This window comes from Pinus tabuliformis, chromosome J, assembly GCF_031772625.1.
Source record: "Pinus tabuliformis cultivar Carrire ecotype Pingquan chromosome J, CPIR1, whole genome shotgun sequence".
In the NCBI taxonomy this organism is placed as follows: domain Eukaryota; kingdom Viridiplantae; phylum Streptophyta; class Pinopsida; order Pinales; family Pinaceae; genus Pinus; species Pinus tabuliformis.
Genome location: NC_142295.1, coordinates 1,487,835,884 through 1,487,849,445, shown reverse-complemented (window position 1 = coordinate 1,487,849,445; position 13,562 = coordinate 1,487,835,884). Strand labels below are relative to the sequence as shown.

Here is a 13,562-nt window from a genome sequence, read left to right as displayed (position 1 = left end):
ACAAAGCATGTTGTTTTGTGTGTGAAAGATAATCATTTCCACCTTGACTGCATGACAACAATTAAAATAATTTATTTGGTCGTCTCTACACTGGCTGTCATATTGTTTTGGACATTCAACTTGATTTTATTAAAATAGGATATTAATGCTTACAATTAAACTATGTTGCATGGGTTCCCGAACCCGTCTCGGGTTCTCGTCCCCAAGTACCGGATTCGGGTTCGGGTGCTTTTGAGAAGAACCCATAAGAACCGGGTTCTTCATTAAAAAAAATTGGGTTCTTTTGTCTTGACGGGTACGGAGAACCCTGATGATGGGTAGTTGGAACCCCAAAATCAGGTTCTTTTGGGTTCTTTGGGGTTCATTTTAGTTTTTATATTTTATTTTTTAATTAATTTAATGGGCTTCCCCTAATATTCTAGGTAGCTAGTGCTTCATCTTGTGAGAGGAATTGGAGTACTTATGCCTTTATCCATTTAGTAAAGAGAAATATGTTGGGCTCAAAGAAGGCAGAGAACTTAGTGTACGTTCATAGCATACTTCGTCTCATATCTCGAAAAGACCCTAGATACGAGGGTCCTTTCAAGAGATGGGACCAATACACAAATGATGCTATGTGTGTGGATGAGGAGATACAACCAGATGGACTTACTGAGCTACCTCCAATTGCTATGGATGAGCAAGAGCTTCAAGATGAGAATGATCCCTACCTGGAGAGCATGCTAACTGAAGATCTGAGTGATGTTGATGACATCGCTTGAGGAAGTCATTGTTCACCCTTAGATACTTTTATTTTAGTATTTTAAAATTTCCCAGTTCTTGTTTGGAGATGCCTTAAGACAAATTTTGAATGTAGTATGACGATGGACATATATCATGATTCTTATTAATATATGTAAACTCCAATTTTCACTTGATATCTAACTAGAAATTTTGAAATTTCATTGTGAATGTTGAATGTTCAATGATGTGCATGTTTAAATATTTAAAGTTTAAATCATAAATATTTTAGTTTTCTTGTTTAAATTTGAAAAATATACAAATTCATATATATTATAATTTATAAAATATAATATTTATATTATATATATAAATTATAATATACCCCTGACGAACCCACGCACCCTGTTTCGAAAAATGATGTACCCGTCCTCGTCCCCGCACCCGTACCCGCCCCCGAACCCACGTTTCCTGGCAACATAGCAATTAAATATTCAAGTTTAAACTAAGATATTTGTATATAACCTAAGATATTATCATATGTGAGTTTAAAACAAAATAATCCACGGAAAATATTCAATATTTAAATCCAAAATAAACCTATATTTTAGTCATTTTATGAATGCTTCATCTCTGAGATCTATATTTCAAACACTCATGTGCATTGACTCTACAAAATTTTGGTGCAGAATACAAACGATGAAAGTGACTCTGCCCCTTCATCTAGTTAGGAGAAATATCTCAACCAATTACAGGATTTTGACACCTATACAACTGAAGTACTTGATGCAATAATTGGTTAGCACCTGCAATCGTCTTCATGACTCCCTTCTTATAATTGCTGCAATTATTTCCTATTTCAAACTCAAGTTGAAAGCTGCCTCTAATTCTTTCTTGCAATTCACATGAACGGAAAATTTGCAGCCAGGAAAGGGCATTGGCAATGCTAATTTGTGAATGGATGAAGGCTTTTCTACAATAATTGGTTTTCCACATTATATTTCAATGCATGAGAATAATTTCTTAGAAAGTTAAACGTGGATTTCCCATAATTATCTTGGATAGAAGAATATGATTTGATAAATTAATGATCTCCTAGTACTTCTGCACAATATTTTCTTGAGATTATATATAATCTGGACGCAAATTTGTAGCATATAAATTTTAAATTTGCCATCTTTTTGTGACCACCTTTGATCTCACTGAAGAATAAAATCTTTAAAACAATCGACATTAGCTTTCTTGTGCAATAAGATAGTGGCTCTTATTTCTTGGTTCAAGGCATGCCGTGTTACTTACCATGGAAGTTTGTTGGTTCTTATCTTTCCAACATGTTGAATGAAACAGAGGGAACAGAAAAACACAAAACGACAGAACTACGATGATTAAATTGGAGACAATTTGAATACTAACTTGACATCCTATGCCAATATGATAAGCCAAAGGAACCTGTTAACTATCTTGGCTACCTCACAAAGAGAAATGATGAAGAGCCACCTCCTTCAGCTATGAAATGGCACCTGCTTGAGTTGCTGAGCTTCTTTGTTGCTCTAGCTTGCTTTTTAGGTCTATTAAATTTTATCCTAGATTCTACCTCGTGGTAGATTTGCAAGTTCAGCTTGATGCCCGTGTTATTGCATCAGGGGTACACGTGACCTAAATATTGCCTTAACCCTCAAGTTCAAAGTTCAAACATCTATGCAGAGAATTTTTTTAGCTATTACGTTTCGCCACCTGTTTAAATAAATGATGGCGTAATTCAGGATGTAGTCATGTATACAGTTTACAACATGGTGAATGAAAAGCTCATACAAACTCATATATAACAGCTTTATTTATTTGTGACTGAGACATATTGACCAGATTACAATCAGAAATATCCAATCTAACAATGGCATTTTTAGAACACAATCATAGGTCTACAATCTTTTCAGTGGTTTTGTAATATGTTTAGCTATAGTTTTTTTTTTTCCCACAATTCATAAACTTTCGAGAATGCCATTAGTGTATTTTATTTTGAGATTTCACATAGCCAAATACAAATACAAATACAAATATAATGGCAACAAGTACTAGTCTAAGTTCTGTTCTTTAACTCATCGGCCATATGCAAGAGGTGGTTGATGTCAACAGATGGATAGTGTTGAAGCAGCTTCAGGTTTGATGTAAAATCACCAGCTAATAACTGACTCCTAATACAAATCAGCATAGCACAACATATGCGAAGCAGGATCTCCTGCAACAACAGAGCAATAGAGAGTCATATCCAGTCATCAGAAAGCATAAAATTTGTATACATGAAAGATAAAAGTTAAAACAGAGACCAGTTCTACTGCTCCAATTTCAACTAGAATACAAGGGCAGCGGTTTACTAGCTTCTCCAAATATAACGTTTCTTTTCTAGTCATTATTCTCTTTCTTTTTTGTAATTACTAATTTCCATTGAGATTATATTGAATGCTAATAAAAGTTAAAACTTTCAGGTTGTGGGTAGCAACATACCAAAGGTCCGTCACGATTGCTTAAAAGCGAGTCCCATATCCTTAAACAATCAAGGAAACTAAACTCTTGTGTGAAGAGTGTAGTTATCCACCTGAAAGCATAAAACTGAGGGTTTACCTGCAATTTTCAGGCAAGAACAAGATAAATCCATTATTGTTTGTCCATGACATTCTTTTGGGTCAAAATATAATGATTGCCATAAAATCTACTATGGCAGAGAAGGGAAGTTAGGCTTCCACAGTAGAGAAAATACGAAACCAATTAGATACTTGAACCTGAAATCTGTAATTAAAAAGCAAAAACCTAACATACTAGCCATTCAAAATTGTATCCTAAACTTCTCCGTAATTAACCAGAAGCCATAAGATTTTATATGGAAAAGGAATATACTAAAGTGAAGTTAATCGAGGGAGATGGTAGGAAAGAATATCAACTAATTGCACATATTGCTTACGGACTCCTCTTTCTACCATGCAGTTTTATGTGACATGATTCTGAAGTTCTAATGTGGAAGAAATGCCCAATTATGGTATTTAGTTGGAAGTGCTTGAAGGAACATGACATGAGGGGCCGATTCAGATATCAAAGACTTACCTCTTTTGTTAGACAAAATACTGTTCCAAAGAAGTAGAACTTAAGTAGACTGAATAGAAAGTAATCTCAAACATAGCCAAAATTGTAACAGAGGTGGTTGATCTGGATTGGATCATTATATTATTCATTATCTATCTCGAATCTCGACACTTTCAGAGTGGAAAAAATAGATGAATCAACTTGCAGAGTTTTTTTACCAGTGGGTCCCTGTTTGGAAAATTGGGGTTTGAAACCTTTCAAAGCCACTTTGAGGCGTTAAATGATGTTTTTTGGAGTAAAAACTTTCCTTCTTTAGTATCGGACCCCAAGATGTTGTTCGACACTCCAGGACCTTTCTAGTGGTGCAAGAATCACATCAATTAGAGTTTCTATGCAAAAGTTATTGTTGATTTGGGGTAGCATCAGATGTGTTCTGGCCATGAAAATTGGTGGAGAGGCTAAAACACATGAGATCTCCAAGGCCCAGAAATAGTTTGGACAGATTGTACCCGGTTTGGGAGATATTAAAATAATTAATATTTTTAATGGAGTTCCTAAGTCTAAACTTAAGAAAAATAAAATATTAATGGGTATTAATATAAAATTGGGTTAGAAGGTTTGAAAAGTCATGGATCGAGCCAAATCTAATCTTAGCCGTTGATTAGAGATTTAATCTCGGCCATTGAAGGACCCACGAGAAAAGTATAAGATGAGTCTTGAGGGTCAGTGGGAGAACACACCAGAGTGATCAGTCATTCATTTCGCTAGAGCGGGGTTGCTAAGCAAAGTTGAATAAGTGATCAACAGCGAGGGGCAATGAGTACGAGACACAGAGGCAGAGATAATATTGGGAGACCAACACAGAAGCAGAGAGAGCGAGAGCAACAGCGAGTCCAGGCTACGTAGAGCCTAGTAGAGGCAGCACAGAGCCCAGAGGGACTACGTCATCCACGCAAAGGGCAGGAGGAGTGATGCAGAGGATCTCAGAGGCTATGCAGTGCCTCAGAGGGCTGATGCAGAGGGTCCTAGAGGCTGCGTAGTGCCTCATAGGGCTGACGCAGAGGCCAGAAGGGCCAGCATTGAGCTTCAGTCGTGCTAGAGAGGGTTTTGTGGGACAGGTTTTCTGAATCCCTGTTTCTGAATATAGAGGTATTGCTGCCGTGTATTTTTCTGTCGGGTGAGCCAGTTAGGCACCTAGTTGTATTCAGATAGACTGCATAATAATATAACCTTCTGAATAGCTGCACCGGTTTTTCCCGCATTGGGTTTTTCCAGGGACATTTGTTCAAAAATAATAGTGTCACTTGTGTGCTTGTTTTCTTTTAGTTGATGATCTATAGATGTTGTGACTGTATTGTGTTTATTTCGATATTTAAATGTATTAAATAACTTGTTCGAATTTAAACAAGTGGAAGAAATAAACCAATAGAATACAGATTAATTTTCTAACGGATATAGACTTAGAAAATTCAACAGTTATGCCTCCCACAAGTTGAACTACCGTATTGACCACCATGGTATGAGTGGATGCCACATTAGCTCCTATTACTCAAACATATGGGGCTCGCCATGTGTAGGAGTTGAAGAAGACACTAGAAGGTTCAAACTCATAACTCTAGTTGAGGGTTGAGGGAGTCAAAACTTACCCCTAGTCAACTATTGGGCTATGTCAAATACCAGGTCACTAGGAGTAGAAGTTCCATGCTATGCTATCATATTTTGTTCCGTAGTTGAGTAGAGCAACTGGGAGTGGGAAGTTAGAGAGCAAAACAGAGGGAGCTAAGAATCTATAGCAGCCATATAGGCAACAGGTCTCAAGTAACTCCATAGAGAGTACCTCTTCTTTGTACTTGCACATTTTTCCATATCAGAGAAAAGAGAGCAGAGTAGCCTCACCTTCTAGCTAGGTTCTCGATGGAAAATCTTTGTTTCTATTGTGGATGGTGTGTGTGTTTTTTGTTTGTTTTCTATTTCTCACACTGCAACTAATTCAATTACTTAAGCATAAATATAGCTAACTAGAGAATATGGAATCTAAGGAAAAATTAACAGTAAAGATTTTAGTAATTTTATCTGATCTATTGTGACGAAGTGTTCTAGAGGAATATCCATGGCAGTTTACAGATCAATGGTAATAGAGTTAACACAGAACTTGCGCTGGTTTGACAATGCGTAGACAGTTTAAAGAAGAAGAGCATTTTGACATGTGGCTTGGATAGTTGAACTGGCAGCAGTAAGCTGAGGAATTCAAGTTGTAGAGTCAATGTGTCTATGACACGAAGTGGCATCCACATAAATTAGACATTGAAACCGTTGTTGTCTCGGTAGCTATGTTAGTGATGGCATAATGATATGTAACTGTTTGTAAAGTTAGTGTCTATGCAATGGAATGTGTCACACATGAGCCACTGGATTACCAATAAGTGTGGGTGCATGAGCAAGTGGGAGTGCAGCAAATTCTCGAAATTTTAGAATTTGGGGATTCTTGAACTAGTGGGTTAAATAAGCTGTAGAACATACATAACATCGATTGTCTGGAATAATCTATACATTCTTATGATAAAATTTAAAATTTACCAAGATAAATTTATACACTGAATCACTGAACTCAATGCCATAATCTTCCGGAAGCATATCCGAAGGTTCTTTTAGAGTTTAGAGGTAACTTCAAATGTTATTTTCTCTTACTTTTACAGTTCCTAGGCATCCACCATAGCCACTCATAGGTTATAAGCTCATGGGCTATAGTCTTGATCTGTCTCTCTTTTTGGACCCATTTAAGAATCCATGAATCCTAAAAGAAAATGCAGTTGCATATAGGGTGCGAATGTGGATCAAGTGCAGGTGCAGCGCTCGATTTAGAGACTGAATTACTATGGCTCTGGTCGGTTGTATTCCCTATGGGGTCATTTTATTTTTTCAAATTATAGTTACCATATGTCATGCTCACCTTGATAGGAAGCAGTTAGGCTTAACCAACATGAGATGAAGTGAGATTCCTGTGTTTCTTTATTTCAAACATCGATATGGATACATACTTCAATTTCCGAAAGACCTAGGAATACTTTCCAGAATCGATTGTAATATGGATCCATGCATTAGATGGAAGCATTACTGTCAAGGATCGCTAAATATTCTCAATGATTTTGGGAGCATTCCTATAGATCATAATGCAGAAAAGGGGGATATTTCAGTAGAGAATAAATAAAATTATGCTGGAAAGTTATCCCAACCTCCCTGACTTTTCTAGTGTTTCAAGTTCTATAATTCATACCTCCAAAGGATTAGTTCATTCCCTAACCTCTTTTGTTTGGAGTTTCAAGCTTCTTTAGTGAAGTTGCATTCACACACTCATCCAACAGAAGCATTTTCATAATGAATTTGATTGACATTCCTGTACCTGAACTAAAGGCACCTCCATATGACTCCATAGCTGGAGCTATGTTTAACATCTTCCTAACAAAATTGTTTCTGTTATGATACAGTTATTGTAAGCAAGCCACTGCCATACATTTTTCTAGTATATCGTTGAATGCTCAACATTAAGCACTCAAGGTGATGGACTATTGAAAGATATTTACAGGAAATGCGTTATGTTTTCGGCATAAAATTTGGCTCTGGACTGAACTACTTTAAATTTCTCAACGTTAATTAGAATTTTTTACCGGACCTTTTGGTTCTTTAACCAAGTACCTTGGTTGTAGCATCCAGGTGGCGCCACAACTCTTCATCGTGTTTTTTCAAAAGATCTGTCATTCGTGCCATTGTAGAACGAATGCCTACAGTGCTGTTGTCCAATTTCTGACAAAAATGATCCAGAAAATTACTCAGCAACTCCACTAAACAAAAAAAGGCATCTGCTTCTGCGTTGACCTGCAAAGAAGTAAGTCAGACGAGGAAGAAATTAGAATCCAAAATGCTTAGAAATTCTACCTTCTAAGAAATTCAATCTGTCAACTTGAAAAAGGTGCGGTTCTGCAGTGGCCTTTCTAAAAGTTGCAACAGGACAGTAATATGTTATAACTTCATAGCCCTAAATTGAAAGCACTAACCAGTTGTGGCCAGTTATCATTTGCAAGTAAAAGCTGGAAACATATATTGGAATAATGGTATGAACACGACAATAATACTTGATTTTGTCTTGGGTTGAATGTAAAGAATCCTAACTTGACCTGTTTCAGAGTACAAATTTTGCACAAGCGGTTGGTGTGCTTTTCATGTCTTTCAAGATGCTCTTTTGATCTCGTTGATTGTTTCATACAAGCTGAACTAAAAATGAGAAGTCACTAATAACTGAAGATTTAGGTTTCCAGTTATATAGGCCTTTTAAGCAAATGGCAAGATTTGCACTTAAATCAATTATTCAAACGAACACAATTCTATCATTATGCCCTCTTACAAATAGGGAGCAGGTTGCCTATAACTAGGTAGAAAGAAATATGACGCGCATCTACTCACAGAATGCAAACTGAAATGGATGTGATATAGTTCACTTTATTTTTTATTGTTGAAAACTTAATCGGATTGTGTAAATTTGTATTACTTACTTGAGAGGGGAAAAGTAACAATTTAACAGAATAAACTCATAAAGTCTTGGAAAATGAAAAGAGAGGGCCATTAAAGTCTTGGAAACTGAAAACAAGGGTCATTAAATAAATAAATTTACATGTATGATATGAATTCATATGACAAATGCATCACATACCTTTATCTTCTCCATTTTCATATGAACCCAACAGTGATATCAGAGGCACCACATGTTTGTGTGATATGAGTTTTGTGGCCTTCCTAGGCCCGAGTGTTCCTCCTTATGCGGTTGATCTTCATGGCACTGTGCAGAGATCTTTCAGGAAACCAATCTATTTATGAATGGCAACCAGCTATGGGGGCAATCCAACTTTCGAGCAGTTTGAACATTTGACTAGGACGGATCAAGTGGTGAGAACATAATATCGTCTGTGGCTATAATAATCATCACCGGAATTCCTAACTTGCTACGTGAGTTCGAAATGTAGCCTATAAATCGGCGCACTCTACCTCGGCCCTTCTCTACTCCTCAACGTTTGCTCCTTAGCGGTTTTGTGGTTCTCTCCCCGTGGCACCTTGGTGTCACGCCCACTTCCAGTTCTGTTGAAACAAAGAAGCCCCACCACCATTTCTTCTCAGGTTCTATCGAAAAAAGAAAGATTTGCGTTGAACTCATTCATGGAAAGTTGGCAAGCCAGTCAATCAGGGGGCTATACTGAACACTGGGGACGTCGTGGATGGTAGCAACATAAAACGATGCGTTTTCAGTCTCTTATCTGTGCAATCCCAGAAAATTCCCCACTGACAATCGCTAGGGTTTGATCACCTGGTGTCATATTGATTATCAATTGCTCTCTCCATTTCTGATCGACGAGCGACGAGCAGGAATCCCAGGAGCTTCGAGTGTGGTTTAGAGAATTCTGGGCTACACTTCATCAAGCTTCAGCTGCGGAACAATTTTGATGGTCATTGTACATCATGTTGGGTGTGTTCTAATAGTGGGAAAGAAGTATCCGTGGCCTGAAGCGTGAGAATAAGTTTGTCTATCACCCCTGTTTCAGTTGGAGATGAATCCTGCATCTCGTCATGTCTATTGAGAAGGGTTTGTGAATCGTCGTATGAAGAGAAAGGATTGTCAGTGTCTTAATATACACGCAATTTTGGTATTAGTTGTTCAAAGGACAGCATTTCATTATATTTCTCTGTCTCTATTCTTTTTCCAGAGTGTTAGGATTGTAGCAAGGTGTGTCAGGCTTAATCTACTGGAAATCCGCATCCCCTTCTCTACATGCATCGTCATAGCAGCGGGACAACCCTAGCTGGAGGATCCGAGATGTGGTGCATTGCTGATTCCAAGGTCGGGTCCAGTAAACCCTTGCCTTGCCTCCCATTTTTTGCATCTGCATACGCATGAGATGTCAAGCTGGGCAACATAAGGGAAGTCAAAACAGTTTTTGGGCTTCTTGCCAGTATTACCACTGAGCGTTTGCCAGTATTACCACTGAGCGTTTGGAGTTCCTGGATGAGAAGATTAGTATCATTAGTCTTAATATCTTGGGTGGAGAGCACAGGCTCAAGAATTATTAGTCTCTGACTACATTGAAGTCACATTGAATGAGGATGTCTCTACAATCAAGAATATTTGTAAATAGTTTCTTTGTAAGTTTACTTATACTTTTTGAAAATAAGTTGAATTGCAAACGGGTGTATTGTCTGTAAAAATCGGCACCTTTTTATTTGCTGAGTTTTAATTGTTGTAAAATGATTAAAATTGATGAAGTATTAGAGTTACTAAATACTCTAATACTTTAAACTATTAATGATATGGTCAAAATCGACTGACCCTTTATCAAGTCAATAAATTTTGTGGAATTTTTTTTAGTGCTATTCAGTGGGTGTTGGATGCTAGGAGAGATGGGTCTGATCCTCTTCGTCAGGGCATTCCATACATTGTATCTTTTATGTTCCTGCATTGTACTTTTTATATTCATGCATGGTCATTAGTTGGACATAAATATAATTATCTTATCTTATCTCACCGATGTTCAAACTTGTTTACAAGATTCACAAGACAAAATCGAGTTTCTTCTGCGTGAATCTTGGCTCCAAAGAGATGAATTCCCAAAAAAAGAGTCATCACTCTAAACTAGTCTCTGTTCAAAACAATTCTTTTTTGAGTTTAAAAAGTTTTTTTATCAGTAGCTACCACATGATCAGATCAATGATGCCACTTCGAAAGTAGATTGAAATGAAGATCAAGATGTTCCACTTGCACTTTTCAATGCCATCATCAAACCTTGGGAAGAAATTATCACTCACAAGTGAAAATTAGGTCTTGGATTTGAAAAGAAAGTGACTTTTCACATTCTAGATTATATTCCAAACCAATCCAGTGCCAAAGTGTTGGGTTTCTTTAAGAAAATTCATCTTCACTTGCTTCACTTCCACATCAGATGTGCCAACATTGTCATTGAGTTGACCACTTGGCGGATCACTATTTTGATCTTCATCCTTGTGAGCATTGTGGAAAGCATAATCATCTTTCAGACAAATGTTCTAGTGATAATAACCATGCAAAAATAAAGATTAGCCTTGGGTGGATCACTTCTTCATAGTGGTCATCAACAACCTAGAAGATATATTGGTCATACCATAGAATGCATTCTCGAGTATTGACACATCTTGTAGTTGAGAGATTTTCGACTTATCACCTTCTATCTAACAAGGTGGGGGGCAGGATGATATCAGTAATTGATAGTTAGGTTTCAAGTTGCAAGTCATATCAATCAAGTAGAAACAAGTGAGCTTGAGCCATAGCCAAAACCAAAGCCTAGAGCCAAAGTCAGCCAAAACCAGAGTTAGAGTTGTAGCCAAAGATAGAGTCATGTTTTATGAACACCATTTTGTGGTCTTCCTTAAACCACCATTCAGTAGAAGACTTACAAATTCTGCTAGAAATAGTTTGTGGTTAATTTAAATCTCATTAGAGAGCACTTCTAGTTCGCAAAAGACATAAACTTCCAGATAGATTTCAATATATTCTGGGAATTACTTTGAGCTAAATTTTAGAGTTGGCGGTTAGCCTTAAACCACCATTTAGTAGAAGACTTTGGCTTCTGCTAGCCATTTGGTTCGTGGTCTTTGTTAAACCACCAAATTCAAAGAGCACATTTATCCATTGGCTACTATCCCCTTCTATATTTTAATTCTTTTCTTGGACTCCTACATCCCTTCGAATTAAGAGGGCAATGCTACAAACCTAATCCTTAGGGATTATGTAAATTGTATTATTTACTTGAGAGGTTGATGAAAAGTCACAAGTGAACTAAAATAGTCTTTGGGAGTCCAAGAGATCTCTTAGAAGATGAAACCAAGGGTCATTAAATAATGTATTTATGTGTATCATATGAATGAGAAATGCATCACATGCCTTATCCAAATTTTCTCCATTTTTGTGTGTGCCCAAACCCTACATACTCGTGTGCCAAGTTTTCACGAGTTCCCTACCTTTTCTTGCTATTCTTTTAAGGAGTGTACCCCTATATGACTTTGGATTCATTGTAAAATTATTTTCATTAATTTTCCTATAAGCCCGCAATCTTGGATATATATATATATATATATATATATATATATATATATATATACATTATCTAGAGGAATTGACAACTAGGCGAGACTTGTATTCATATGACACATGGTTGATTCTGACCGCTACCTCTATAACCTCTCGTTGCACTGCAGATCCCTTAAGCATGACACATGAGCTAGGCTAGGTCTCAAACAACAATGTTGCAAGAAGTGCCTTAATAGTACACTCTATCACCATTGATCTACAACCCCCGGGACTCTTAAAAAAGCACATGGGGGTGGGATTTGATCCACTTATGTGTGCACATGTCACTAGACCATTTTTAATAGTCTTTTTGGGTGCAACCACAAGTTTGACTACTACTTCAAGTTGTTCCTGGCTTCAAGGCTAGGCTCTCATGAAATTGGACCTTACCCAATAGTGAACAACTCGTTTTTGGCCATTGACTCTAACTGCTTTTTGCTTTGTCATCTTGGATATAACTCACTATTTTTCGTAGTTTGTGCCTTAGGATATTAAGATAAATTTCAGTGGACTATAAAATCGAGTCTTTAGCAAATGGGTTTTTCTCAAAATCATCTCAATTCAACATCTATGAAAAACATAATATTCTTACTAGGATGTGAGAAAATGTTATCTGTGAAGTTATTTCTCAAGATATAATGCCTAACAAAATTAAAACCGAAAAACACTTGTTTATGTTTATGACGGAAATTTACTAGAAAGCATATATTGATACCAAATAAAATAACAGTGGGATTACACAACATTTGGAAATGAATGAGGGGTGATCGTAAATGTAACTACTCTACAATGACTCCAAAGTCAAATTCTAAGCATAATAAGTAACCAACATAGATCCATCTTAACTACAGATCTAACATGAGTTGAGAGTGATTCAATTTCTTTAGGTGCAAATTTATTTTAAAGCGCAAAAAAAATGGGTAATTTTTTATTGTTTAAATTGTATTTTTGAATGTTATAGAGAGTACATAACATGTGTATTAAACCATTTTATTAGAGTACATTAAATTGGTTTTTTTGTTATTAATATACATTTAAGTACACTGAATATTTTATTCTATACAACATTAAAATATTTTCTTTTAACATTTTTATCTCTATATAAATATATATGAAGTTGATATCACATGTTAAAATATTTTTGAAAAGTATAAAGTTCAAACATCTTACTTACATTTTTTTAACTTTCAATTATTTTACATGAAATTATATTAGGTCATATGAATAACTAATTAAATATGCATAGCATATTTTTTCTTTTTCTTTTTTATTATGGCTGACATTGCTTTTCTATTTAGAGAATATTTTATTTTTATTTTAAGAGGAATGGACATACTTACACATTGCCTTCACACTGGGTTTTAGAATAAGCCTCTCGGCTCAATCGAACCTCAAATTAACTAAGGGGAGGAAATAAAGTGAGAAAATTACCTAGGAATTTTTTCAAGGTCGAAATTATTATAACAAAAATGACAAAAGAGTAAGTGTATCTTAATAGACATTGGAAATGTGTAACGAAAAATTTAAATTTAGTGTTGAAATTTGATGGCCTCCCTTGCATTTTTAAAAAATAACACTTTTTGGAAAAACTTATAATTTATATATTGGATAAGTATGATTCCCT

The 13,562-nt window shown here is 36.2% G+C and overlaps 1 protein-coding gene across 4 annotated transcripts in view; it reads right to left on the bottom strand.

Annotated features, from left to right (window-relative positions):
* Nucleotides 1-2,514: 2,514 nt before the first annotated feature.
* Nucleotides 2,515-13,562, bottom strand: part of LOC149233032 (uncharacterized) — a 103,684-nt gene continuing 92,636 nt past the window's right edge. For 2 of the 4 annotated variants that reach the window (XM_089379649.1, XM_089379648.1), the window contains 3 exons: nt 7,489-7,668; nt 3,223-3,339; nt 2,515-2,956 (listed from right to left, as the gene is read on the bottom strand). In XM_089379649.1, the coding sequence (XP_089235775.1) occupies nt 2,798-2,956; nt 3,223-3,339; nt 7,489-7,668 (456 nt within the window). In that variant the 3' untranslated portion in view covers nt 2,515-2,797. Of the gene's footprint in view, nt 2,957-3,222; nt 3,340-7,465; nt 7,669-13,562 lie in introns of those variants that run through there. The other 2 variants (XM_089379650.1, XM_089379651.1) reach the window with 2 other exon arrangements.